Source organism: Mycotypha africana (genome assembly GCF_025528875.1).
Source record: "Mycotypha africana strain NRRL 2978 chromosome Unknown BDF20scaffold_6, whole genome shotgun sequence".
Lineage (NCBI taxonomy): Eukaryota > Fungi > Mucoromycota > Mucoromycetes > Mucorales > Mycotyphaceae > Mycotypha > Mycotypha africana.
In genome coordinates, this window is record NW_026515730.1 from 466,714 (window position 1) to 493,107 (window position 26,394).

At 38.9% G+C, this 26,394-nt stretch overlaps 12 protein-coding genes across 12 annotated transcripts; 6 read left to right on the plus strand and 6 right to left on the minus strand.

Moving 5' to 3' along the window:
• Positions 1-208: 208 nt before the first annotated feature.
• BDF20DRAFT_913524 (uncharacterized protein) lies at positions 209-721 on the plus strand (the record flags this gene model as incomplete). The annotated part of the gene is made up of 1 exon (XM_053084085.1): positions 209-721. One exon carries the CDS (start codon positions 209-211, stop codon positions 719-721), a length of 513 nt encoding a protein of 170 aa, XP_052935444.1.
• Positions 722-2,356: 1,635 nt separating this feature from the next.
• Positions 2,357-3,365, minus strand: BDF20DRAFT_835987 (uncharacterized protein; the record flags this gene model as incomplete). Its single annotated transcript, XM_053078907.1, has 5 exons — positions 2,357-2,603; positions 2,692-2,756; positions 2,863-2,987; positions 3,062-3,072; positions 3,175-3,365. The coding sequence occupies 5 exons, from the start codon at positions 3,363-3,365 to the stop codon at positions 2,357-2,359; spliced, it is 639 nt and encodes a 212-aa protein (XP_052935445.1).
• A 647-nt stretch (positions 3,366-4,012) lies between these two features.
• Positions 4,013-4,610, minus strand: BDF20DRAFT_548717 (uncharacterized protein). Its single transcript, XM_053075722.1, has 2 exons — positions 4,186-4,610; positions 4,013-4,059 (listed from the first exon to the last, which is right to left on the minus strand). The coding sequence occupies exon 1, from the start codon at positions 4,568-4,570 to the stop codon at positions 4,301-4,303; it is 270 nt and encodes an 89-aa protein (XP_052935446.1). The 5' UTR covers positions 4,571-4,610; the 3' UTR covers positions 4,013-4,059; positions 4,186-4,300.
• Positions 4,611-5,182: 572 nt separating this feature from the next.
• On the plus strand, positions 5,183-6,046 carry BDF20DRAFT_821339 (ribosomal protein L6e-domain-containing protein; the record flags this gene model as incomplete). The annotated part of the gene is made up of 2 exons (XM_053077608.1): positions 5,183-5,653; positions 5,816-6,046. The coding sequence occupies 2 exons, from the start codon at positions 5,183-5,185 to the stop codon at positions 6,044-6,046; spliced, it is 702 nt and encodes a 233-aa protein (XP_052935447.1).
• Positions 6,047-6,739: 693 nt separating this feature from the next.
• Positions 6,740-8,810, plus strand: BDF20DRAFT_873326 (GDSL-like Lipase/Acylhydrolase-domain-containing protein). The gene is made up of 7 exons (XM_053081192.1): positions 6,740-7,190; positions 7,286-7,293; positions 7,397-7,625; positions 7,741-7,858; positions 7,965-8,121; positions 8,189-8,227; positions 8,303-8,810. The coding sequence occupies exons 1-7, from the start codon at positions 6,780-6,782 to the stop codon at positions 8,451-8,453; spliced, it is 1,113 nt and encodes a 370-aa protein (XP_052935448.1). The 5' UTR covers positions 6,740-6,779; the 3' UTR covers positions 8,454-8,810.
• Positions 8,791-12,118, plus strand: BDF20DRAFT_913529 (topoisomerase II-associated protein PAT1; the record flags this gene model as incomplete). Its single annotated transcript, XM_053084086.1, has 6 exons — positions 8,791-8,810; positions 8,885-9,216; positions 9,328-9,429; positions 9,504-9,644; positions 9,755-10,359; positions 10,433-12,118. The coding sequence occupies 6 exons, from the start codon at positions 8,791-8,793 to the stop codon at positions 12,116-12,118; spliced, it is 2,886 nt and encodes a 961-aa protein (XP_052935449.1).
• A 2,745-nt stretch (positions 12,119-14,863) lies between these two features.
• On the minus strand, positions 14,864-16,060 carry BDF20DRAFT_820480 (uncharacterized protein; the record flags this gene model as incomplete). The annotated part of the gene is made up of 4 exons (XM_053077546.1): positions 14,864-15,017; positions 15,040-15,615; positions 15,676-15,819; positions 15,876-16,060. 4 exons carry the CDS (start codon positions 16,058-16,060, stop codon positions 14,864-14,866), a joined length of 1,059 nt encoding a protein of 352 aa, XP_052935450.1.
• On the minus strand, positions 15,890-16,617 carry BDF20DRAFT_873341 (uncharacterized protein). Its single transcript, XM_053081193.1, has one exon. The coding sequence runs from the start codon at positions 16,414-16,416 to the stop codon at positions 16,141-16,143; it is 276 nt and encodes a 91-aa protein (XP_052935451.1). The 5' UTR covers positions 16,417-16,617; the 3' UTR covers positions 15,890-16,140.
• A 2,464-nt stretch (positions 16,618-19,081) lies between these two features.
• BDF20DRAFT_873344 (NADPH:quinone reductase-like protein) lies at positions 19,082-20,793 on the plus strand. Its single transcript, XM_053081194.1, has 9 exons — positions 19,082-19,138; positions 19,211-19,281; positions 19,353-19,479; positions 19,561-19,622; positions 19,694-19,899; positions 19,966-20,071; positions 20,139-20,265; positions 20,339-20,391; positions 20,481-20,793. Exons 1-9 carry the CDS (start codon positions 19,111-19,113, stop codon positions 20,694-20,696), a joined length of 996 nt encoding a protein of 331 aa, XP_052935452.1. The 5' UTR covers positions 19,082-19,110; the 3' UTR covers positions 20,697-20,793.
• An 85-nt stretch (positions 20,794-20,878) lies between these two features.
• On the minus strand, positions 20,879-21,653 carry BDF20DRAFT_913532 (60S ribosomal protein L12; the record flags this gene model as incomplete). Its single annotated transcript, XM_053084087.1, has 4 exons — positions 20,879-20,887; positions 20,985-21,388; positions 21,470-21,499; positions 21,599-21,653. The coding sequence occupies 4 exons, from the start codon at positions 21,651-21,653 to the stop codon at positions 20,879-20,881; spliced, it is 498 nt and encodes a 165-aa protein (XP_052935453.1).
• A 1,682-nt stretch (positions 21,654-23,335) lies between these two features.
• Positions 23,336-25,068, plus strand: BDF20DRAFT_873353 (uncharacterized protein). The gene is made up of 3 exons (XM_053081195.1): positions 23,336-23,781; positions 23,858-24,151; positions 24,261-25,068. The coding sequence occupies exons 1-3, from the start codon at positions 23,466-23,468 to the stop codon at positions 24,791-24,793; spliced, it is 1,143 nt and encodes a 380-aa protein (XP_052935454.1). The 5' UTR covers positions 23,336-23,465; the 3' UTR covers positions 24,794-25,068.
• BDF20DRAFT_873356 (adenylate kinase-domain-containing protein) lies at positions 24,964-26,305 on the minus strand. Its single transcript, XM_053081196.1, has 4 exons — positions 26,040-26,305; positions 25,854-25,925; positions 25,332-25,741; positions 24,964-25,252 (listed from the first exon to the last, which is right to left on the minus strand). The coding sequence occupies exons 1-4, from the start codon at positions 26,095-26,097 to the stop codon at positions 25,142-25,144; spliced, it is 651 nt and encodes a 216-aa protein (XP_052935455.1). The 5' UTR covers positions 26,098-26,305; the 3' UTR covers positions 24,964-25,141.
• Positions 26,306-26,394: the final 89 nt, after the last annotated feature.

Genomic DNA, 26,394 nt, shown 5'->3' on the forward strand with positions numbered 1-26,394 from the left:
TTTTTTTTGTATCCCGACGCGTTTTCCCAGTTGCTTCACAAGGTTAAAAAGTATTTACTGCTTTTTTTTTGGATTTCAGATTCGATCCGCTATGTTGGAAAACCAACACTATAAAAGGGGAGCCGCGTGTGTATAAACGTGTGTAGGTTGGGGATTTTTAATTGAGTTTTTTCTTTTCTTTCATACATCGTCTCATCTTTTCGACAGAATGAAGTTTACTACTCCTCTTTTTGCTGCTGCTGCTACTCTTGTTGCCGGTGCTGCTGCTGAACTTTATATTACTTTGCCTGACGAAGATACCGTTTGGGTCTCTGGTCAGCCCGGTCAAATTGCATGGAATACCTCTGCTACTGAATTCGGACTCTCGTGCGACATTCAATTGATCGACGTCGCGACCACTGAGGCTGTCATGAACATCACCAACCATTCTATTCCTTGTTCCATCAACCAATTCACCACCGCTCCTCTTCCTGTGATGGAAAACGAAGAATTCATGGTTAGAATTGGTGAAACCAACAACAGAACCATCTGGTCTTATACTCAAAACTTCAAGATTGTGAAGGGTGCTCAGAATGATGGCAACGCTACCATTGTGTTGGCTAACAGCACTGCCACCAATCAAACCACTGAAGCGGTAGAGGAAGATAAGAAGGATAAAAAGAAGAAGCACAAGAAGAACAAGCATCATCATCATCATCATCATGAAGAAGATGAAGAATAAGCGTTCGACTTTTTGACGGTTACCAAACCTTTTTTCCACCATTCATCACTATTATTATTATTATTATTATCATCATCATTATTATTATAGCCATTCTATAAATTATCAAGCTCATTTTTTATTTATCTCATATTTAACCATCTCCTTTATCTTGTACAGTCGTGTATCTATAGTTATTCTCAACCCTCCATTAATAAACAGGCTTGTCTATTGTACAGCAGTATTTGTAATGAGGCTTTCATTGTCTGTGTCGGAAAAAACTTTCCCATCGTATATATTAAGAAGAAATTGCCCGCGTGCTTCCTTGACAGTAATGGATTAGTCTTTTTATTCTTTCATTCTGGTTTAGAGTGCTTGATCAATGCTTCCAAGAACGGAAGTACGGCTAGTGAAACATCCCTGAATAGAAACGAAGGGGTCACTGCCCCACACCAAGGATATGTGTGAGTGGCCTTGATGCATTTTTCAACACAAAATCAGACACAATGTTCATTAAAGTTAAAGGCAGCGGGGCAAGGGATGCATAACAAACAGTACCGGCTTTCTGTTATTCTTGAGTGGGGGCCGTGCGCGATGGTAACACATCAGTCACTTTGGGTACAAAAAAATGAACTCCACTGCTCTGATCACCACTAACGACCATGGAGAAGAGAACGAAACAAGTGTATCGCAGTCTGTTGCTCTTCATTCTCCGTATCGGTATATAGTAACCAGCTTAAAGTACTGTTTTCCTTATAAAGTTTTCTTGGATGGGAGTGTCTTGGAAAAAGAAACCACACTACTTTGCTTGTTGAGCTTTCCTCTTAATTGTGACTGTAGCTAATGCCCCGTTTTCTTTTATCCATTTCCAGACGTTGACACTAGGCAATGCGTGGTGATGTAGACAGACAGCAACTTTAACGACGAAGCAAAGAATGGCTATAGTATCTTTCAACTGGAACAGGTCAAAAGAAAAAGAAAGAAATGTTTATATCGGTGTTCTCCATCCTTTAGAGAATAAAACATAGCTTTCCGTATGTAGTTTTGATAAGAATTACAAACATGTCTGACAAAAAGCCTGTTTCGTAACAGTCATTTGAAACGATCAAAACAGACGGATAGAAGCATTTAGACAGATGGAAGGACAGCACCCTTTTTTCTGAAACAAAAAATTGCGTAGAATTTTTTTTTTCCTACGTTCTTTCCGTGCTTAGGAGAAAACGTGCAATAGCGTGGTGCCTGAAATGACGTGTGTTTTCACATTTTTGTCCAGGTAGAACTTGCAAGGAACGAAACAGTGAAACAAATGGAAAAATAGTAGCCAGAACATCGGAGAAACTATTTCTGCTTTTTTAGACTCTTTTCCAAGATGTTTGATAAGATGTTGATGCTGATAAGATTTTTGAAGCTTTGCATAAAAACTAAAAAAATTGCCCTAGTGACATTTTTTAAAGTAACAAGACGAGTTTATAAAATTAATATTACAAAAGAGAAAACAGACGAAACAAAAGGAGCATTAAGGATCAAAAGTGAGATATACATAGAGTAAGAGGAAATCATGACAAGATGTGTGTGCGTGTGTTTATGTGTGTGCGTGTGTGTGTACCATGGCGTGGTGTAGAGATAATAATGCAAGAGGAAAGATAAAGATTTGACTTAATAATCACTTTCGTCAGAGAAAGCCGTGGTGATTTGTTCATCTTCATTTGCATCGTAGGCAGCACTGGTTACAGTAGCAGTGGTAGACGCGGATGTGGAAATAGTCTTACTCGATGTTTCGGCCTCTGAAGCAGATACGGTAGCCGTGGCTTCGTCAAGCGTATTGTACTCTTGAGTGGACCAAGCAGTCGCAGCTTCCACGCCGTCATGGACAACCTTGAATTGATTGGAGAAAGCTTGTGCCCTAATGGATCATAAGCGAGCATGTGTATTTCATGAGAAAATACATCATAACCACCCAAAACGAACACATCAAACTCATCATCACTTACATGGCACCATTGAGGTTATAGACGAATTGGAAAGCATAAGTACCGCCGACAAGGTTAGAAGGAACCTAGTGTTTAAACATCAATATGAGTAGGTGAATTTTACCCGAGGCCCTTTCTATTTCTCCATTTTTTCCCCCTCCCGTGTCTGCTTTATTCATTGATTCAACTTACCATCCAAGCATAACTACCGGTTTTACCATTGGCTTGGAAGGAGACATTGGTGAGTTGCATTTCTCTGGGGTTGGTACCCTTGATGAGATTAATCAAAAACATTTCGTTGATACCGTTCAACCAAGCTATAGTGTTAAAGAATGAACCCCATGTGAGCAAGGTTATAAGCAGGGCGTATCAAGATCGTCCGCATACTTACTTGTAGTAACACTATCAAATGCAATGGCCAGCACAAGAATTAAAAAAAAAGCAAGATCAGTCAATCAAGTGCAAAATTGACTACCTCCTTTTGCTGAATTGTAGAATACTTACGTCTGGTTCACTGTGTAGACAGTACCCTTCAGAGGAGCAGTGATGTAGAATGGAGTTGACTTTGGGTCACCATTCTTTTCATTCATATCAATGATGGAGGTAGCATTGGAAGGCGTCACAGTAACAGGTAAAGCGGAAGAGAGAGCGACAAGAGCACCAAGGATGGCAGTGGAGACACCAAAGAACTTCATTTTTTGCGTATTTTTTACCAAGATTGATTTAGAGAAAAGCAGAGAACAAAAGGATCACTCGCGAATAAAGCGATACTTTGTTCTTTTATATAGACAGGAATCAAGAGTAAAACCTAATGGTTCTTTCTTTTACCTTTTCCCTTCTATCCGATATTTCAGAGTTTATTTTGGGGTTTTAGTAAATAGGCGTAGATTTTTTTTTTGCTTGTTATCATTTATAAATTTTAAGAAACAGGAAAACAGAAAAAAAAAAAATCTCCTGCGCTGGGTATCTGTTATTCGCTGAATACATCTCGTTACGCCGCCCACACAACATTGGATTCACCGCACTTGCTGACTGTTTGGGATTTCTTCTTGATGGTGTCTGATTCTGTCTATGGCGCCTCTCTTTCTTTTTTTTGATGTCTTTATGGCTTGCAATAGTTCTGTTCCACCCGCCTTGTCTTCTTCCTCGTACTTTTCTTCATAGTCTCCGTCTTCCAACATGGGATGCGTGTGCCATTCTGCTTTCTTTTTCCTCTCTCTTTCTTCTATGTACTCGTCCAGTTTCAATTCGAAATAAGCATTCGCGGCTTCTTGTTCGCTTTGTTCTGCTCGTCTTGCTTGTTGTGCCTGTTCTTCTTGTTCTTTCTTGTTTTCGTTATCAAAACGTAAAAGTGAAATAGGATACTGCCAATGCGTATAACCAAAAGAACTATCCATAGGAACGTTTGGATCAAATAGAAATAGGAAAAATGAATGAGAAAACGGAAAAAAAAAGTGGAAAAAAAGAAAAGATAAGCGCCATGCTTCACTCTCGCCAATTGTTGTATTTCTGTACCCCGCGCGTGATGAAAACACCACCCAAAGTTGTTTAGACTGCGAGCAATGTTTAATTTACAAATTGTAACGTGAGCCACTTCCCCTCGGGTTTGACATGCTTGACGGTGAGGAAATCAACTCCTTAAGCAAACATTTGCACACAAAAAAGTCATGTCATGCGCTTCGAACAATAAACAGTTTTTTTTGTGGTGTATGGCAGATGGATAGAGCTGTGTGTGGTGGGACAAGCGTTGTGCGTCGGAGTATTGAAACTCAGACGAAGGAAGGTCCCACCCCATTCCGGTGAAGGAGGGAGGAGGGAGGGGGAAGCACACCACCCACAGGAAAGTGCAGGCAATTGAGAGAGAGAGAGAGGTATGAGCAATAAGCAATAGTTGGCGCATCCGTTGAACACCCTCTTTCTCATTTGTAGCCTTAAAGGTATAGATCTTTTTTTTTTTTTTTGTTCTTAAAGGGAAAGGCCATTGAATGAACGGATGGATGATGAATGGATGAACGCTATGCACCTAGCGAAAACACAAAAAACACTATAAATGATAAAGGAATGTATGGATGCTGATGGATCATTATCTTGGCAGTAAAAATATCAACAAGGATCAAGCCATCGTCTTTTCATCCCCTCCATGGGGTTATAACAGCGAATCTTTCCAACTCATCAACTCTTGCTGATCAGTTAAACAACGTTTGCAGCACATTCAAAAGGAAAAAAAAAGACACTGTCTTGTCTCTTGTTTCTATTGCAACTATCAAAAGATCTGTCAACACTTGAAGTACTGATTCAATAGAGTCAGATTATTCACGTTTCTCATCCGTGATAACAGTCGCATTCTACAGTAAACGCTACTTTTATACACAACATGGCATCGGGTTGACAAAGAGATGTGGGCTCATCCAACGCCTTCATTCAAACCGGCCGATTCTTTCATAAAAAACCAATATACTTGACGTTTGTCCTAAACCCATCATTTTAACCGTTTTTTCAATTGTAGCTGAAAATGCACTCTTCCAGAAATAGCTTCCTTGTTCCCGGCGTTTCTCGCTTTTCTCGTTCTCGTATTTACGCCAAGAAGGCTCAATACAAGCGTAAGCAAGCTACTGTTGCTGCTCCCGCCAAGCCTGAAGCTTCTGATAAGACCGTTGAAGTCAAGGGTGCCAAGAACGGTGGTAAGCGTACCATTCCTGCCCAAAAGGCGCCTCGTTTCTATCCCGCTGAAGATGTTGCCAAGCCCAAGACTAGCCGTAAAGCCGCTCCCAAGACCAGCCTCCGTGCTTCCATCACTCCCGGTACCGTTGTCATCCTTCTCGCCGGTCGCTACCGTGGAAAGCGTGTTGTCGTCTTGAAGCAACTCGAATCTGGTCTCTTGCTCGTTACTGGTCCCTTCAAGGTCAATGGTGTTCCTTTGAGACGTGTGAATCAAGCTTATGTCATTGCTACCTCTGCCAAGCTTGATATCTCCAATGTCAAGGTAAGATGGTGGAAAAGTAGTGAAGGAGGAAAGATGGGATGGGGGGTTGTATAGGAAATGGGATTGATAATGAGCTTGCTGAGAAAAAGGACAATAGAGTAAAAAAAAGCTGAACACGATGAACGTTAGAGAACTCAACGTCTCTCTCTTTTTCGTTTGTAGGTGGATGAAAAGTTCAATGATGCTTACTTCAAGAAGCCCGCCAAGGCTGAAAAGGCCTTCCTTGAAGGTGAACAAAAGAAGGCTGCCCTCCCCGAATCCAAGGCTGCTGACCAAAAGGCTGTTGATAAGGCTCTCCTTGAAGTCGTTGCCAAGACTCCTTTCATGCGTCAATACTTGTCTTCTACCTTTGGTTTGACCAAGGGTCAATTCCCTCACGACATGAAGTTCTAAACCCATGGGGAAAAAAACAACTAGATATTTAAAAAAAGGTCAACGATGTGTGAACATGCCATGACCGTTTGTTTTTGTAGTAGGGGAAGAAAGCTATCAACAACCAACATAATAAAAGCCGAATACACATGGTTTCTAAAACAGTATCTTTGGAAAAAGGGAATGGGTTTAGTTTTTGAAATTTTAGCGCAGGACTACTTACATTGTTGATGGGTACCTTAAAGCTGAGAGGGTCTTTTTTTTGGAATGAACTAAGCATCAACACAGCTCATGAGGTTTGATATACAGAGATCAGGTCAGTGCATTGGCGTTATTGTCTTTCATGTCACGTTTTGCTCACGGAAGATACCCAGATGGCGAATCTTGCATTGAGAGGAAAAATAAAAAGGCTAGCCAATAAAAGCGGCTGATGGTACCCGTACCTTTTTCTTTCTTTCTTTCTTTCTTTCATTCTCCTTATATCAAACTGTTTTCTGTGATTTTGTTGGTCGCATTCAGAAAAAGTATGATAGGGTCACATTTATTCAAGCAAAAGACGCTCGAAGAGACTCGATCATTACTACCTCGTTATGATAGTCAGGACAACAACGATGAACAAAGAAATCATGCTTTTATCAGACAGTATCATACCCGTGATACTTCCGTGCATATGGAAAATAAAAAGAACATTAAGGAGCAACAACAACAACAACAGCAGCAGCAGCAGCAGCAGCAGCATAACGTGGAGGAGTACATGAACGATTTTGGTGAGGACAGGAGAACAGGAGGCGAAACGAGTATAAAAGCAGCTGCTGTTTTCCATCCAACGACTGCTTTGGCTTACCATCGAAAGCACATCATGTATTTCTTTACTTTACTCGCCACAGTATCTTGTTGTCTTCTTTACTTTAACTTTGCGCTTCCTGCACTACTTCCTCTCCGTCCAAAGACGCCTTTTCAATACGACAAGATCAACACACTGATATCCTTTGGAGACTCTTACACAACTCGGTATCTTGACATGGATTCTTTGACGTATGCTTGTCGAACCTGCACTTCAGCAGGAGGACCCAATTGGGTTATCTATTTAACAGACGAAACACAGTGGATAAGTTGGGATTTTGCTTACAATTCAGCGCCTGTCAATAACAGTATAGTGCATCAGGTATGACCCAAGCGTGTGACTCAACATTAAAAATATAAAAAAGGAGACAAGTAACACTAGAAAAGAAAAATAATGAACCTCTATTCATACAACAGGTGCCAACGTAAGAAAACCTAAAAACAAAATTCGTGCTTACCTGCATGCATATACTATGCTGATATCAAATGAATGCTGTCATTTCTTTACTTTATCATGTATATATACAGTGTCATTGATGTCAGTACACAAATGCACAATTTATATCCATCCTTGTTTGTGACACCTACAGACAAGATAGCTTCTATTGTCTCTGATGTTTACAAAGACCAAAAACGGACTGCTGATTCCACTTTGGTGACGATATGGGTTGGCATCAACGATATTCGATTGACTTATACATGGGACGATATAGACACACTTGATGCAACGATTATGAAGAAATACGAGGGCCTTATTGTAAGCATAGAACGAGTTTGTAAGCTTTTTAACTATCCGCGAATGGTGGAAATCGCTGCCTTTCATACTCACTCACACAGCCACACACGCCATTCTTTGACAATGGATAACGTAGGAAGAGTTAATGCAAGAAGGAGAGACTCAATTTATGATGATGAATATGCCGCCACTGGATCGAGCGCCTCTTTGGCATAGTACAGATGATCAAGTTAGAATACAGGAACGTGTCAAAGGTGAGTTTGAAGCGTACAATGCTGACACTACACATAGGGTAGATATACCTATGGGATCAGCAGCTGATGTCTCTTTCAACGGATGACCTTTCTTTTTTTTCCATAGAATTCAATAAAAAGTTGAATGACATGATAGAACGTTTGAGAACGAATCATCCCAACTGTGACCTTTTTGAATACGACGCATGGACTGTTTTCACTGATATGCTAAATCATCCAGGAGATTATGGTATGACAGACGTAGATAACTACTGTCCTGACTGGTAAGTAGAGACGAACAAAATGCCTCTTTGGTTTATGTTTGCTGACCATGGCTGCTCTTCTGGCTAGGTCACATCCAACAGAAAGAGGCTGTAAACCAATAGAACAGTAAAGTATAGCAGACACACACGGTATATAAGAAACAATGACATTCACCCCATAGCTTATCCTTATTGTCATTAGATACTTTTGGCTTAACGACCTTCATCCTACCTATCATGTGCACGACTATTTGGCTAAACACATCCGCCAATACCTCATCATCCAGTCCTCTTCAGCAGCAACGGATGCCAAAGTCCAGCATTTCCACAAAGCGACTGGTTATCTTATGTAAGAATAGTGTGACATTGTATATGATGGACTATCTATGGATTTAGCTCTTGAAAGGAAAAAGAAGGCACGAAAAAAGCCCTTTCGATATTTTTCTTTTCTTTTTCGTTTTTTATTTAATTCATATTGAATCCAAGTTGGAGTAAAAAAATCCATTGCGCGTCATTATTCTTCCAATCGGGGCAAAAAATAAACGAAAGATTTTTTTCCCATTATTTTTTCCCTTTTTACTTGCTTTTTTCTTTTTTCCCTTGTTTTCTTTTTTTCCAACTGATTTTTTTTGCATTTTTTTAGAAAGAAAAAAAAAAAAAAAAAATACTTGATATAAACACTTGTTACCAATGGGCGACTCTTTCTTTGGGTAAGTCTTATTTTACAAAAAGAAAGTTGACGCTGCAGGGTTCAAACCATGTTTCTTTTTTCCTGTGGGAGTAGTTTTAACACCAATTTACCGCCTTTGACTGAAGAAGAATTACGTGCATTAACTGACCAAGGCAAAAGAAACAATGAAGAGGAAGACACGTTTGGCCTTGACGACACCAACAACAAAGACATCACGGCCTCGGGAAGCCGTGGAAGCGGCAATGACCCACCCGTTGATGTTGATGTGTATGATTTTGCCACATTACGTCAAGAACTCGGAGTCGCTGATGATGACGACGGCTATGACGACAGAGATAAAGAAGAAAACATGGATAATTTAGCTGATGAGCTTATAGAACAAGGAGACGACCTCAATGACATTACGTTTGGTGATGCACCAGTAGGTAAAGTAGTGTTCTGAAAAGGGTTCTATGAAAAAACCAGCGGCACTGGAAGTGATGGGACAGTAGAAAAAAGAGAAAGGAAACAAACAATGACTGATGTCTTTTTCATAGGCAATGACTTTGATTTTTCTGGAAATACACAGCGTTTAACTACTACTTTGGAAGAAGAAGCTTTCTTTGTAAAGCCAAAGCCTAGTAGAGAGGAACCAAAGAGTAAATATCATTTTTGTCAAAACAACCATGCCAACGAACGAGGACTGACGGCATTCCCTTTTTGTCATCTTTAGAGATGGGTTTCTTGAATCCATGGGCAGATAGTTCAGTTCGCTCTGGTTCTAGTCTTGGAGGAAGAGGCTTTGGAGAGCCTTCTCCTATCGCTTCCACCAAGTCTATTTGGGGCAATTTTTCTGCTGGATTTTCTTCCTCTGGTAAGTGTTTTCTAAGAAAGTCTGCAAGGGAAAAAAGTGCGCGTCATTTCAAGTAGAGAAGAATTCAATACCCTAATACACACTCCTCTTCTCTCTGTTTTGTTTAAAAGCTGAAAACACAGGTTTTTCATCTTTATCTGGCAGTCAAACCAGTCATCTGTCACCTTTCAATTCAGATACCAATAGACAGTTATTGCGTTCTCAACAACAACAACAACAACAACCACCACCACAAGCTCAGCCTCAAACGCAGCAGCAACAACCACAACAACCATCTCCTTTTGTTCCAGAAGGTATGTCACCTACTGCTTCTTTGAATTTTCAACAACAGCAAGGTAGACCGGTCACTCTGGAAGACCTTGAAGCCAATATTCAGCGTGAACAAGCTGCGCAACGTTATCGTGCTGCTGCTGTTGCAAATGAACAAGCTGTACTTGGAGGAAAGACAGCACTTAGTTTGGCCGATTTAGAAGCCGCTTTACGTTCTCAACAGCATCAACAACAACAACAACAACAGCAACAGCAACAACAACAACAACAGCAACAGCAACAGCAACAACAACAACAGCAGCAACATCCCCCAGAAATGGGTATGCCGTTAGGATTTAATGGACAACCTGATCCTGTTCAACTTTTGGCTTTGAAGCAACAGCAAGAATTGAGTGAACAACAATTGTCTCGTGAAATGAAGCGTAGAGAACAACAACAACGCAAGGTAACAAAATAAAGTATGGCTGTAAAAAAGGATGATACTAAAAAAAGAAGGGGGACCTTTTCCTTTCGTTTAGTCCAAGTATGATGGTTTGATGAGCCAACATGACAAGGATTTTGTGAATCGTATCCAGCTTTCTCAATTAGCTTCGGGTGATCCCTACAATGATGATTTTTATTATCAAGTCTATTCATCTCTTTGTCAGCGCGCTGGCTTCCCATTGCAAACCTCTCAACAGCAGCAACAACAACTTATGGGAAACAATGATAGTCATCATACATCCTCTAGTGGAGGACGTCATCATCGAGGTGGACGTAGTAGAGAAGAGAATACGATGCAACGTATGCAGCAGCAATTGCAACGTATTGTCAATGAAGCCAAGCGTCGTCCAAAGCAATCACAAGTGTCTTTGGAAGGTGCCTTGGGTAAAATTACTTCCTTGACAGTACGTAATCCTCGTCAAGTGTTACAGGTCCCTCAAGCCAGCAACAGTAGTACCACGAGCGACAATGCAAGGGACAACGGTAAGGACGATGAGAAGGAGGAGAATGCCTCACCCGCATCCACCTCGACACCCAAATCGGACGGCCATGGTCATCCTGGCGGAGGTGTCGCTCATCAAAAGACGACAACCGCCATTGCTATGGATCGTAGACGTGTATTGATGATGACGGAAGAATTGTACAAACTTGTTTTAGAAATAGAACAGATGCGTCGTCAAGGTCCTCCTCGATCCCATCCACAGCCATCGCAACCATCACAGCAGCAGCAGCAACAACAGGATGACACTTCCTCTTCCACTACAGAAGAAAAAGCCCTTGTGGACGCATTCCATCAAAAATTCGCCAACAAGGTGGATAAGCTCTGGCATATCCTCACTTTGAATGCCGATCCATCCCATGCGAGTACGCATCCCGCTTTCGCTCATCCTACGACTACGCTTCCTCCGCCTCCTCCTCCTCCATTTTTGATCTCCCTTTTATCGATTGCCAAGGGTAAAAAATTGATCCCTCGTATCGTTCGTCAATTGAACCATGAGCAAAACCAGACCCTACTCAAGCTCGTTTTGGGCCATTTCAGTCAACTTCAAGTATGCCGTCATGTCATCTATCCCGGTACAACCGTCGCTCAGGTCGATGAAGCACAACGCCAAATGTTTGTCAAGTATGAAGACGTGGATCTCTTTATGAACGCTGTGGTGCCGCCTTTGTTGGCTTTCATTGCCGAATCTCCTTTGGTTATCGTGAACAGCTTACTTGAGCTGTTATCACACAATCCCATTTTAGCCATTGCCCAGACCAAGCCTGGTTTAGCGTTTTTGACCATGTTGTTGAGTCGAGCGGAAATCTTGAAGCAAGGAGGTGGCCAATTGCAAGGTTTACCTCCACCCACAGCGGAGGAAGTGCATCGCTGGCAAGAATTGTATGCTCGTCTGTTTAATACTCTGAAAGGCCGTTATTTGACCATATTCCCCTCTTTGTATTATTTGGTACCCTTGAATCCTAACACTCCCATGATGCAGTTATCGTTGGCCGTGGACGACATGTATGTTTGGCAATTTTTGGCTGCCATGGCTGTCGGTGCCTCCATGGATCAACAGCATATTCTTGTCACCGAAGTCAGAGATCGTGTCATGGAAAATATTGTCCTTGCAAAGAGAAATCGTCTTCCAATGGGTCAAGCAAATCAACGTATTTCAAATGTAAACTTATTCTTACATGCTTTGGGTCTTGATGCTTCACAAGTCTCTGTACCTTTGTAGATATATATGAAAAAAAGGGCGGAAAAAAAAAAAGTACATAAATAATGTTTTCATCCTTTTACTCAAAACGCGCGCACACACACACACACACACACACACACACACACACACACACACACACACAGACACACACAGATATATACATATATAGGTGTACATATATATTTTTTTTATTTTTTTCTTCTCGATTTTACCATAATACTCTCTCTTTCCACTTATAAAGCATCCAAACCGACTTTATCTTTTTTACATAAATTAAATAAATAGTTACTGCAAGATAGAAGAAAACAAAATTCACTGCAATCTTGGACAAAAGAAAAAAGGCTTTGGTTTAACGGAAAAAAGTGGGTGATTATGCATTTGCTGAGGGATTACAGTTTAGTATAAGAGTTACGTGGGACGTTTCTGTTATTCCACCTATTTACTTTTTCGCTTTGCTTTACCCCGCTTTTTTTTTACATTACACAATGTCTACCCAAAAATATAGTGGGTCCAACACTTGTGTCCGGGTCGAACCAAATTTCGCAATGGTTTCCATGTTAATAAACATTTGGAGGGTGAAAGGCGGCGGACCAACGCATGAAAGCATCGTTCTCAACTACATATCAGAAAATTGCTCTGGGCAGGTCAAAATACGTGCAGGAGTTAAAGAATCCTAAAAGGTACTAGGAAAAAAAAAGAATAAGGGATCACAATGAAGACTAGGTTAAAAAAAAAGGGACAATCAAGTAATGATCGTAGTGGACGCATAAAGCCAGTCTAACAAGGGCTGTCCTAATGTTTCTGACGGGGTAGGGGCATTTTCTCGTGTTGAAAATAATCGATTTCATAAAGAAGCATTTGGACAATTGGCCAAGATATACTTTAGTTAACTGGGGCATTGGTATGTTGTTTTATGGGTCAAGTGGGGAGTTGGTTCAACAAATGAGAAATGGGGTCAACGACGATTGTCGGAAGTTGCAGGCGGTTATGCATTTGTAGGCATTCAATGGCGTGGGCTTTAGTGAGAGTGCATAGAGGGTGGGGCTGAGTAGTTGTTGGGGAGCCAGCCCAGTATATATTACTACAATTTTACAGGTAGAAAATACTCGTTAATTTTCTAACCTAGCAAAATAATTGCTTGTGATCCTTTGAGTCTTCCATAATGCATCAGTGAAATATTCTCAAGATAAAAACCAAGACAGAACGAGACCCAAAAGAATTTGAGTTCTTTTGAAGATTGAGAACATGAATTGAGCTTAAGAGTATGTTAGAAAAGTGAGATTTCCAAACCTCCTATATAAAATAAGACACGAATTAGGCACACCTTCAAATACCAGACGCGGATTTTTTATAGTAACACTTGTACATGCCATCTTCTCTATAGACATGCGCATATATAGTTGAATTCTTACTGGCTGAGATTCTCAGGAACGAATATTTCTAAATGAAAGAACTGAAGAAGACTCATTTCATCTTCCACTTTATATCAACTAATAAGCCGCGCTCACTGAACATCGATTATAACAAACCACAAATATCGCAAGAATAATGTAGTCGCAACCAGTGAACACTGAGATATTTGCTTAAGCTATCAGCAATTGATAACTGCTATAAGTCGATGCCTATGAACTTAGTGTCTTATTACTCTTCAGATGAAGTAGAAAGATTATTTGCTATGTAAGGTCTGATTGGAATTATATTAAAGTGGGGACGCGTATGCTGGTCACTAATTTCAAGTTCAGATGCTTGATGTGTGATTACCTGCACTTTGGCCTGTATCTTGTTAAAATGTTGTACATAACCTATATTTGATGCAACATCAATAGACTGTGGTAGAATGTACTTCCTGTCTGGTTGGACGTACTCGAGTATAGTAGTCTTTATCTCAAGTACTATTGGAATGAATGAGATATTAATGAAGGACTAGTTATGCACCGTTAATGGATATTGTATTCGTTTGAAGTATGAAAAATTGCTAAACCAGCAATTCTCAACCTGGGATGATAGTCGTTTACACTGTGTTTAATTTATTGATTATCAAATTGTGTCTTGAAATCATAGCACATAACAATCACACCTATCTAAAACTTTTACAGATTTATTTGTTACTTTTTTTTTTGAAAAAAAAACTTAATCCTTCTTACTCGAGAAAATTTATCCATGATGATAAAATACTGTGCAAAAACAATGGTTTATCTCTGACATCATGTCCTATAACAGGGTAGAAACTATATCCAATATTATTTAACTTATCTCCCGTGCTTGAATAAAGTATAAGACAGGGATAAGAAACAGAAAGTTTTACTCGATGGAATTTTTCTTTTTCTGCTCTTAACAAAATCCACTTAACACATTCTTCTGTAACATCCATATCATGAACTTGAATTCGAAAAGTATCGACATAGAGATCGGACAACATAAATTTAGAATCAAGGAAATAATACTCGAACAATGCTTGAATATGGAGTGGCAACTTATACATTTCCCTTATATGTTTTATGGAAAAATTTCCTTCATCGAATTCTCCGGGATCAGGAAAAGAGTACATACCACAAACTATCCTAGACGAGAGAGTATATTTCTCAGATTGCAATTTGTAAATAGTTTCTGTATATAGTTCTTTATCTATATTTTCTACAGAAATATTTCCCATAATACGTCTAACAAGAATTTCTGGATCTTGTAAAACATAAGTTGTTTCCATTATATAACCAGGTAAGGGATCTGGTGATTCTACATTATATTCTTCTAGAGAAATATATTTTAGTGCTGCCATGACGGAGAAGTATCAAAAGGGAGTGGTGGGGAGAACAGGTACTTTGACCGAACCCCTTGATATGTAAAGTCCTTTTTTACGGAAGGAGGAAACCACGACGCTCGAACCCAGCTGGTGTATTTTTCACTATAAGGCAGCCGACTTACGAGAAGAATAAGACGACAGTGATGAATCCGAACTGTTGCTGTTGAAATTATTTTCATATGGAGACCTCGTTTTGTTCTGTTTGGCTTCCAATGATTTTTTTTGAGCGATTCGTTCATGCTCCATCGCATCAAAATGCTCACGTTGGCTCAGAAGGTTATCCTTTAACGTAAATAATCTCTCTAAAAGAGTACGAGTTTTCCTCAAATCAGCTCCTGATGAGGGTAGTCTCAACGAACCAACATGATTGGCGACATACAGACCCTTGTCTACAAGGCGAACTCGGCTAATGGTGCCTTCAGTACCTGAAATCTGGATACAATAACCAGAAATGATTCTTTTCTGGTGTGGTTTTAAATAGCGGTTCCTATGAAACCTGTCAATGTTTACTTTGGCCTCACGGAGCACTTTCCTATGGTCCATAAAGTATTTATCATCATTTGCGTCTTTGGCAAATTCGACGCAAAGGAGATCAACAACTTCTCCACCAGGTGAGGTATGGCAGACTCTCAAATCAATCCTGTCGCCAATTGCATTAGAAGAATCAGCATCGAGAGCCTTATACATGCTGGATTCTTTCGGTACATAATCCCCCCTAATAATACGTGGTTAGATTCATACGAATATGTTATTTTTATCCAAATTTTTACAATACCAGACGCAAAACATATTGTTGCTTCTATCATCGAAGACTGCTGAAAAAATCCTTGACCATACTTTGATAACGTAGTCTTGTTCCGTGAATTTTTTGGAGGTTGAGGAACTGAGAATTGCCCTGTCTCCATGTAAGACCTTCAAGCTAATATCAAATAAAGTTAATTCCCGTTACTATTTATTGTATAACACAAAGCTTACATTGAGGTGTATACTTCGAAGTACGCTTCCTTGACACTTAAAGCGTGCTTGAATTGAAATTCTAAGCTTTTTACATAGGCTGCTTGAATATCGCCTACAGCAAGCAGCTCAATTTTTTTCAAATTTTTTTGTACTTCATCCTCGATGGGCTTCCATACTTTTCTCTTGTTCCAGAGGAGGTTCATCTCTCTCCATTGGCTGTCTGTGAATGGCCTTCTTTGACTTCCTTTGTTACAGTCATTGTCTGTAAGATCCAGGATGCTATTCAATCCGTTGCTGATTGAAATTTTTTTTTTGTGTTGTTTAATTTATGATAAAAGTTATCAGTGTATAATTTAATAGCCTTGATTTTTATAAGAGTGCCAACTGACTCGTTGAATCCCTCCAGGATTTTATCGTTTTCCTTGGCTGTGTCTGCCCGTTGCCTCTTTCGGGGCGTATCGCTTTTGCTGTTATCAGAATGTTGATTGTTTAGAGAATCAATACTAACGTTTATGTTAGAGCGTGTGCTTTTTGTAATATTGATTGTAATATTAGACATATTTAATGTTTTAGAGAAGGAAAACAACCTTTGATCGAAATAGACAATTAATTCATTCAGGGGGCTTTTGCTACATACCAATCCTATTATAGTTATATTGAACTGCAATGCGACAGCCCCCCTGTTGTATTTGCTTATTATAAAATTGATAACAGTTGTAAATCGATGACTATGAACTTAAGTGTCTTTATTGTTCTTCAGATGAAGTAGAAGGATTATTTACTTTGTGAGGTTTAATGGGAATTATATTATTTGAGGACGCGTATGCTAGTCACTAATTTCAGGTTCAGATGCTTATTGGGTGATTATTATATTTAGGCCTGTATCTTGTTTTATGTTGTACATAACCTATATTAGATGCAATATAGATAGACCGTGGTAGAATGTATTCTCTACCTGGTTGTACGTACTCGAGTATTGTAGTTATTATCTCACCAAACACGTCACCCCCTATTCACCTGGGATTATTGTGCTCAAGGTACAACACTGACATGTCGATATCATTATCTTAACATAGGAACGACATGCCTCACCTGAACTGTCGCAATTCAATCCTATGCAATATTTAATTGATTTGTGCACATCCATTTATTAGTCGTATTTGAGGCACGATGGCAATATATTATATGAGTAAATCACTCAAAACGTCTAACGAAATGTAAAATAAAACTTGATCTCAGATATGAGTACTGCTCATATCTTCGTTCCGGTTTGGTAAGCTGTGTGTTCGATTGCATACATTTGAGCCTTAGATCAAATGTATAACAAATAAAGATAAAATAAGAAAAGAATATGGATTAAGGATAATTCTTATATGAGATTAGCTACCTCACATAAGATCTGAACAGGTTATCTTTATGAAATATATTTTAATAAGATTATCTATGGCTATATGACGTTTAGGTATATAGCAGGATTGGTATATGTACTCGTAGAATGTATTGATTCAACAACCAGAACATAGTAGGTCGCGGTACTGCTCCCTGTTCCGGAAATAAAGTATGGTTGGAAGATAAAAAGGCTCAATCACTCTTTATTAATACAACAACTGTTCACGCATTCAAAAGAACACCACGCACGAATATCTCTTCCTAGCTAACATCTATAATCATTCCCACAGTATCTGAGCTACACAACTGGTGGCCGATAGATATTGGATTATAGATGTAGCTGCATGATCACCCTGGATCTGCCAGGATAGCACATTACAAATCAGTCCGCTCTGGAATGGACGAGTGATTATTCACTTAAAGGGAAGATCTATCCTTTTACCGAAACCTCTGATTCACTGACCATAATACATCAGTGTCAGCAAACACAATAAGTCTTTATTAATCGCAGTAATCTTCTTTTTCTTTAGTTTGTTTTTGAAAGAGAAGTAAAGACGGTGGTTTGATTTCGTTAAGCTTTCGTGTTTATTTTCTCTCGTGTTATTCTTTACCTCATATCTAATAGTTAAAACTAGCGAATACCACAAAAGGTACAGGTTCTTTAAATGATACGAGTTCAAGACATCAATATCAGTTTTACTAGTTCGTGTTTTAAAGATGTTAAACCAGACTATTTTAATTCATTCAATAAAAATATCACTCCTTTTATGTCTGGTCATTTTAAACCGTCCTTTTATATTGTTACTATTATACGGATACAAGTACGCAATGCACTGAAGCTAGTAAAACCCGCTCCAGTCCATCACCTTTTCATAGCCCTAGCAGAACTCGCAACACTGCTCTTTTTGTCGTCAATAAGGTTGTCAACATTTTTATTGATGACATTTACAAGTTGAAAAATAACTTTTTTATCTAAGAACATTGTGCAGCTAAGTAAAAAGAAGAAGAACTCCTTTTTTTTATCACGTTTGACAAACAACAGTTATATTGAAAACGGCCAATTAATGTATGATCCTATAGAAGATGTGTCTTGTCAACTGTTCCTAATATTGATTTGGGAAATACGATAGAAAAACTTATGAATTGGAACACGTAACGTGATCTTGAAGGGCTACATAAAAGTATCGGACAAAGGCCGAATTGCAAGCGAGAATACTGTGCTTTTCAGAACATATCCTTTGCCACTTGCAAGACTTCAAACAAACGTGAGGCTTTATTCATATAATGGCTGACATACGGAACGATTATACAACTTTCAGAATAATATGTTTCTTTTAAAATTTATAGGCAACTCGTTCTAGAAGATACTTTTTATGGATCAAAATCGAAAACCAGTTTTAATAGAACGATCAAAATTGTGCCATGGCTCTTTCTAAAAGTCACTTATAAATCCTAGCCTTTAGGTAGCAGTATTCTGTTTGAATGTTTATCCTACAACACTCGACTTAATAAGAAAGCAAATAACTCATAGTTGGGCCACCGACGAGCAGGATAATGGAGTTACTGATGACGACATTATCGGATCTTTTACTTTTTAGAAAGCATTATACCAGAAATACATGGTTGAACTATATAAACAGGTGGCCATCACAATGCTTTGCTTGATAGCTATAGGATGGTTCATACAACTTAGTGTGAAACTGTGACATTAATTTAGTTCATCCAGCAAGTTGGATGCTTTTAGAAACTCAGTTTCGAAAATTAGTAAGCAAACAAATGAACAGCCGCATAAAAAAAGATTAGGGAATTTACCCTTTCTGCTTTTTTTTTTTTTCTTCAAAACCAAAACACATATTTTGTAGTCATGCGTGCTGTGCTTGTTAAACAACCTGGTAAAGAATATTTTTTTGTTGAAGGCGATACAAAGTCTTTGACACTAACCAGCCATGAGTGCTTCTGAGCAGGTGACGCGTCTCAGCTCACGATTGGCGACTATGAAACACCCACACCTTCAAAGACTCAAGTGTTGGTCAAAGTAAGTATTTAATGATGCCGCCAAGAAATTGAGACATGACCGTAAAAAATAACTATTTTCCATACGCCTAGGTTCACTGTTTTGCCTTGAATCGTATGGATCTTTTGCAAAGAGAGAATAAATATCCTGTTCCACCTGGAGCAAGCCCAATTCTCGGTGTAGAAGTTTCTGGTATCGTTGAAAGTGTTGGTAGTGATGGTAAGTTTGCTTAATTGAAGTGGGGGAGAAAGGCGCACTTTGAAGGAACGGGATCGATAATACCCGTACTATGTTCAATAGTTTACGACTTTAAACCTGGAGATGCTGTTTTCGGTCTGATACCTGGTGGAGGTTATGCAGAGGTAATTTTTCATTTTCTTGTCATCGTTGTATTCTTTCGCAATGATTCTTATAGTTGAAAAACAAACAATAGTATGCCGTCATTGAAGCCGCTTTAACGATGCATAAACCAGATGCATTATCATTTGAAGAAGCTGCTGCTATTCCCGAAACATGGTTCACTGCTTATCAAGCGTTGTTCTTTGTAGCTGAATTTAAGAAAGGACAGGATGTTCTTATTCATGCTGGCGCCTCAGGCGTTGGTATTGCCGCTATTCAATTAGCCAAGTATTTTGGAGCGTACGTAGTTTAATTCCTTTCCCTTCGATATTGAGACTAAGCAAACATTATTCTTTTTTCCAATAGTAATCATATTTTTGTAACTGTTGGTTCTGACGAAAAAGTCAAGTTCTGTGAAGAGCTTGGTGCTACTAAAGCCGTCAATTATAAAACACAAAATTGGTCCGAAGTGGTAACGTCATACTTGAGAGGATTCCATAAAAAATCCTTGGGCTAACGATTTCCATATCTGCTTTTAGATTTTGAAGGAAACAGACAATAAAGGTGTAGATATTGTCATTGATTTCATTGGTAAAAACTATTGGAACCAGAATATGCAAGTTCTTGGATTAGATGGTCATATGGTTATTCTAGCTTACATGAGTGGTAAAAAGTTATATAGTATCAAAAAGACAACCTAGACACCATGAAGCTCATAAACCATACTGTCTTGCAATAGGTACAATGGTCGAAAACTTTGATATCTCTGTCATGCTTCGCAAAAGGCTTAGAGTAAGTATAATTCCCTGCTCCCCAACTTTCTTCTCAATCTTTCTCATCATAATGTTTATTCAAAATGCTGTCCTCTTTCTCTTCATTAGATTGAAGGTTCTGCTTTACGTTCTCGTACAGTTGAATACCAACGTAAGCTGCGTGATGCCGTTTACGATCAAGTAGTAAAAGAGCATTTCGCAGAGGAAAACGGAGGTTTGAAAATCTACGTTGATAAGGTCTTTGACTGGAAAGACATCGGCAATGCTCATAGATACCTTGAGAGTAATCAATCCATGGGCAAAATCATTGTTAAGGTTACTTAAAAATAGAATCAATAAGCCTCCTTTTTCTTCTATTTGAACAATCCATGTCAAGACCTGATTTAAAAACAATAAATTCCCCCAACTTGTCCTCTAAACAAAAATGTGTATCTATTTCATCTGTGAATACTGTTTATTAAATTCGTTATAGTGAGAGAACACTAAAGAAAAAAGAATGGCAGCATTTATTTTTCCTATGAAAAAGGCAGAGAAAAGGAAAAAAAAAAAAAAAACCATTTTAGTATACCAAAAGCAAAGCATCGATAACTGCTACTACTATGAGAGACTTACGGGAATCTCGACTTCACCAGCATCAATGGCGGCACAGAGATCTTTAGGGTTTTGACCATCAACGGTACAACCGACGGAGAAAGCGGTACCGAGAATTTCCTTGACAGTACCAGAGAGTTCACGAGCCAAAGACTTGAAACGCATGGTACGGGCAATTTCAATAACATCTTCCAAAGAGATGTTACCGCTGTGCTTGATGTTCTTTTCCTTCTTACGGTCGCGGACAGGTTCCTTAAGAGCCTTGATGACCAAAGAGGAAGCAGAGGGGACAACGGAAACTTGGGCTTGACGGTTTTGAATGGTCAATTGAACGGTGACACGAAGACCCTTCCAGTCCTTAGTACCCTTAGCAATATCTTCACCAACCTTCTTGGGAGACAAACCAAGAGGACCAATCTTGGGAGCTGTTCATAAAAATAAAACAAGGCAAGTTAAAACTATGCAATAAAACTTTTCAAACAGTGCTATTCAAACTGTAAACGTACCAAGAGCACTGGAGGCACCGACTTCACCACCTATAAATGCAACAAACAGATAAAGGTGTATGTGTTAATTAGAGTTGTTATACAGAAACAATAAATATTTTCAGCTGTCCAGTTTTAACGACGCTTTACCAGTAGCACGAAGGTAAATAATCTTAACCTCGTTGGGATCGAACTTGGGAGGCATCTATATTCCCATTCAAAATTAACATTGACAGATCAAAATGTTGTAGCGATGAAATAGTGACGTTATTGTTGGATGATAGGTTGCAATAATCAGTTGTCGAGTGTACATAAAATAAAGAATAGCAAATATTTAGTACTTGATGACTGATGCAATTTAACACTCGATTGATGGATCAATGTATGGATGTTACGATATCTATACCTTTGTACTTGGAAAAGGAAGGTCTATCAGAACTCCAATTGCAGAGTCCACATATTGGGACATCCTGCTAATTTAAGGACCGCCTTGTTCGGCAAAGGGTCGGATTGATTCTACACACACCCCTCCCCCACTTTTCCAACTGCTTTTTTTGGTAAGCTCTGCTGTTTTGGTTAAATTTGAAGCCACCGCAGTGGAAGGAACGAATATTCGTTGAGACAAGATTGTATCACCGTTCCCTATCAACGACAACGATCCTAACGATGATCAATTTTGTATTCTTATGCTGAGGAAGTTGTAGTCGTTCGGCGTATATCATGAATTATGGAGCTATAAAGAAAGCTATTAGAACTCTTCTGTATATGGGCGAACTTGAACTATAACCATAAGCAGTACTTTGTCAGGGGAGTAAACTCTTTACCCTTCATCTAACCCGCCCATCCTTTCTCGAAACAATCTTTTTCGAATCGTAGTACTAAATTTGTCCACTGAAGAAAGATAATGAACAAAGCCATTAATAAATGCTGAATGTTTATTAAATAGGTCATTGTACGTTAACTTGCGAAAATGTGTTAATGATTCTTTTTCAAACGTATGGCCAAAAGTATCGTCTGTTTTACTAAAATACACAGCGTCTGTCCCATGTATCATGCAGTTATCCATGTCATTTGAAATTACACATATTAGCTAACTGTGTCGCTCACAAGCTGATCAGTTCTAGTGTATAATATCTTTTGCTTTTGGCAAATTGGCTACAGTTACTATACGGCTTTTTTTCATGATGTAGGAACATCAGAGATATCTTTTTAAATGTACGCAAAAGCAGCGTTGATAATATTAAAGTTATTGACAGGCGCCAAAAGAGATGTGTCGCCTAATTTATCAAAGCAGCCTACTTTAATATAGTATGGCCTGTCCGTCGTTCTCATAATTGCCGGAGTAAGTGTCGATCATTCTGTAGCCTTTTTAACTATGTAACCCTCCTCACCTATTTAGTATTTCCGATAGTACAACAATAACAAAAACGGATTCATGGCAAAGAAAACTATAATTAGTTCTGAGGCGTCAGCAATCATCAAATCTATATGGATGATCCATTCATTACGTCTGTAAATGTCAGCTCTTATTTTTTGTAACAGAAAGCATTTGTCATACCTGAATTTCCAACGTCTGCTCTAAGAAATATTCATCCTTTGGATTATCGTATGCCATAGTCAGCATCAAAATGCTTCCTCAAGGAAAAGTAGCAGCGAGTCAGCTAGTTGCTATAAGTGTTCGCAAATAAATATTGAATCTGTTACCCAGGACTACAACTTTTTTTTTTGATTTTTGCAAATGACAAAATTCTGCTTTAGGGAAGTAACTGTAACAAAGAGGAAAAAAAAAACATTGACCTTAAAAGGACCTTGTTGTTATGAAAAACGTCTTGAAATAGAATTTCCATTTCGTATGATAAGAATATCTTAAGAATTACATATTAAAACATAAGGCATAATGCACACTCCACAATAAACACAATTCAGTAGCCTTCTTTTTTTTTATTTATTGTTTAGCGTTGCATTTCCCAAGCCTCTCTCTCTCTCTCCCCTTAAGAGTCATTAAAGTTGCAGTAAGATGAAATTCTCGGTACAATCACAACTGTTGATTGTATTGGCTACGCTAACGCTATTAGCAGTTGCATCTCCAACAAAAGAAGCAACTACTGCAAGACGAAGAAGTGTTGCGCATATTATTCACAATAATAAAAAATCCTTGGAAATTGAATATGAATTACCAACAAAAACATATCACTACTTTTCAAAAATGAAGAGAGATGTCGTTGATCTACACAACACAGGCGGAAAGACCACTACCACCACTACAACAAGAACACCGACAAGTACAGCAACTCATAAACCTTCACCGACTACAGCACCATCTTCTGATCCCGGTAGAGTAATTTTATCAGACGCATGGCGATAGAAATAACAATTTTCCTTTGACATACACTAACGCGTATTTAATAGAGGATATTTATGGCGGTAAAGGTATTACGCCGCAAAACGGCGTTGCAGGCGCATTTTTGATTGTCTTGGGTCTCTATTTGATGATTTTTGGCTTTCGATCGTTTAGAATTACGCTGGCTGTTTGCGGTTTCTTGACATTCGCGTTGATAACCTGGGTAGCCATGGCAAATAATCAGCCTTACTATGGATATATCAACAATAATATCACAATGATTGCTGTTCCTGCTGGTTTAGGTATTCTCGGCGCTATCATTTATGCTATCTTTTGGAATATATCTATTTACCTCATTGGAGGTAGGTTTGCTTCCCCCACCCCCGCCCCGTTTTACACAGTTTTATTGCATTGAATGCATATACATTGGCAACGTTCTCAAACTGAACCACATCTTTATTATAATTTTAGCCATGAGTGGTTTTACACTCGCATTATACATTATGTGTTGCAAAGAGAACTTACTTATCACGCCAGTGGTGGCAAGGGCGGCATTCTTAGTAGCACTTCCTTTCTTCATGTCACTCATCACTTTCTTTGTAGAGCGCTATGTTCTTCTGTTCACATTTGCATTCGTCGGATCGTATTGCTTCGTCGTTGGCATCGAATTCCTTGCTCACACTGGCTACTTGGCGGGTATCAAATCCATTTTGGATGGCAATGCTTACCATCGTGTTGTCTATGTCATCTCAAGAAACGTCATTATCGTGATTGCTTTCATTCCTATCATCTTCTTGATCTCTTTCGCTTGGCAATATTTGTACAATAGAGGACAGAAGTTTGGTGTCATCTTTGTCGTTCCTCCTTCACAGCCTGAAAAAGGCAAGAAAGGTGGCGGCCAAGAAAAGCCTCCATTTGCAGCAGGTGACCCTGGACCCGTAGATAAGCATGAACCTCATATCGAGGTGGACACACATGTTAAGGTGGATGGTCACGAAGTATAGATAGACTCAATTAAAATATGAACCGTTCCTCCACCGTTTCCCATTCCTTGTTAAGTCCAACATTATATATATGTCATGTATACAGAAGTTATATACCATTAAAAGACAATAAACCCCATCTATCATCTGTACTTGGGTCTTTTCTTTCGCAATAGCTCCTGATACAGGACAAAAAAACAATACCGCTTGCACTCCAATAGACGGTGCTCAAAAAAAAAAAAAAAAGAAATATCAATCCAAGCTTGATGGTTTTTGTACGAGAAAGTGTTACTATTGTCAAGAACGTTATTCATCCGTACTATTAAATCAAACGAAACAGTCAATAAAAGGTATGCAGTAAATTATAGTCTAATAAGGGTCTAACAGGGTGAAATAGTGATAGGTGTGCATCTGAAACAAATCATCGAAAATTTTCTTAACGTCATTATAGACGGCTTCAATGGATTGTTCAGCGTTGATCTATATCAAAAAGAGAAAAATCAGCTTACATAATCCATTTTATATGTCGAAGGGGGAAGTAAAAACCACCAGCACATACCTCACGAACTTTGTTCTTTGCAGCGAAAGCATCAATGACGGGCTTGCTAGTATCTTTGAAAACACGGAATCTCTTTAAAATGCTTTCTTCGTTATCATCAACTCTTCCAGATGTCTCAGCACGCTTGAGCAAACGTTGCTTCAGAGTTTCCTCAGTACAATTGAAGTATAAAACGAACTTGCATTCTACAACAGCTTCTTCAAACTTTTCAGCTTGATCCATCTTACGGGGGAAACCATCAATCAAGAAACGAGCTTTCTTGCCAGCAGCAATGGCTTCTTTCATGGCATTCTCAAGCAAAGCAATGGTGACTTCCATAGGCACAATCAAACCCTCACGAATGTAATTTTGAATAAGTTCACCGTATTGAGATCCTTCACGCTTTTGTTCTTCACGCAAAAGATCACCAGCTAAACAATGTTGTGATCCACATCCAATTTTTATTCAGTCAGCCCTTACTCTCTCTTTCTTTCGTTCCAAAGACATAATAAAGCTTCTCCGGTCATATGATGAACTACTCACCAGAAAGATGAACAAAGTCATAATCTCTCTTGATATTTTCACATTGGGTACCCTTTCCTGCGCCGGGACCACCTATATATCGTTTCATACGTATGAACCGGAAACAATTTTAGAATAAAAACGAACTTTGCGCATACTCTTCCATTAGATTAGAAGAGCCAAAGTGACTCAATAATGCCTGCTTACCGAGAACGAAAATAACAGTAACGTCTTTAGGATCGAAAGCAGAAGTGATGGGTGCCATGTTGAAAAGCTGATGAGGTTAAAACGAAGGAGAAAAAGGAAGGAAATGAATTTGTGAAACTTCCTTTTTGTTCCTTCAGTTGTTCAATTGAAGGACAGCAGCCACAAGTCTTCACCACATGCACCTGAAACCTTGCCTGTTGAATAGCTCATTCAAAAACTTTTTGGGACCTGAAAGGGTCGGCCTTTTTTTTTTTTTTTTTTTTTTTTTGCTAAACTTGTTTTAGTGATTGCATTCAAACGTTTTTGGTGTTCATTCGGCTGTTTTTGTTTGATGACAGTGTAAAAAAATAAAGAA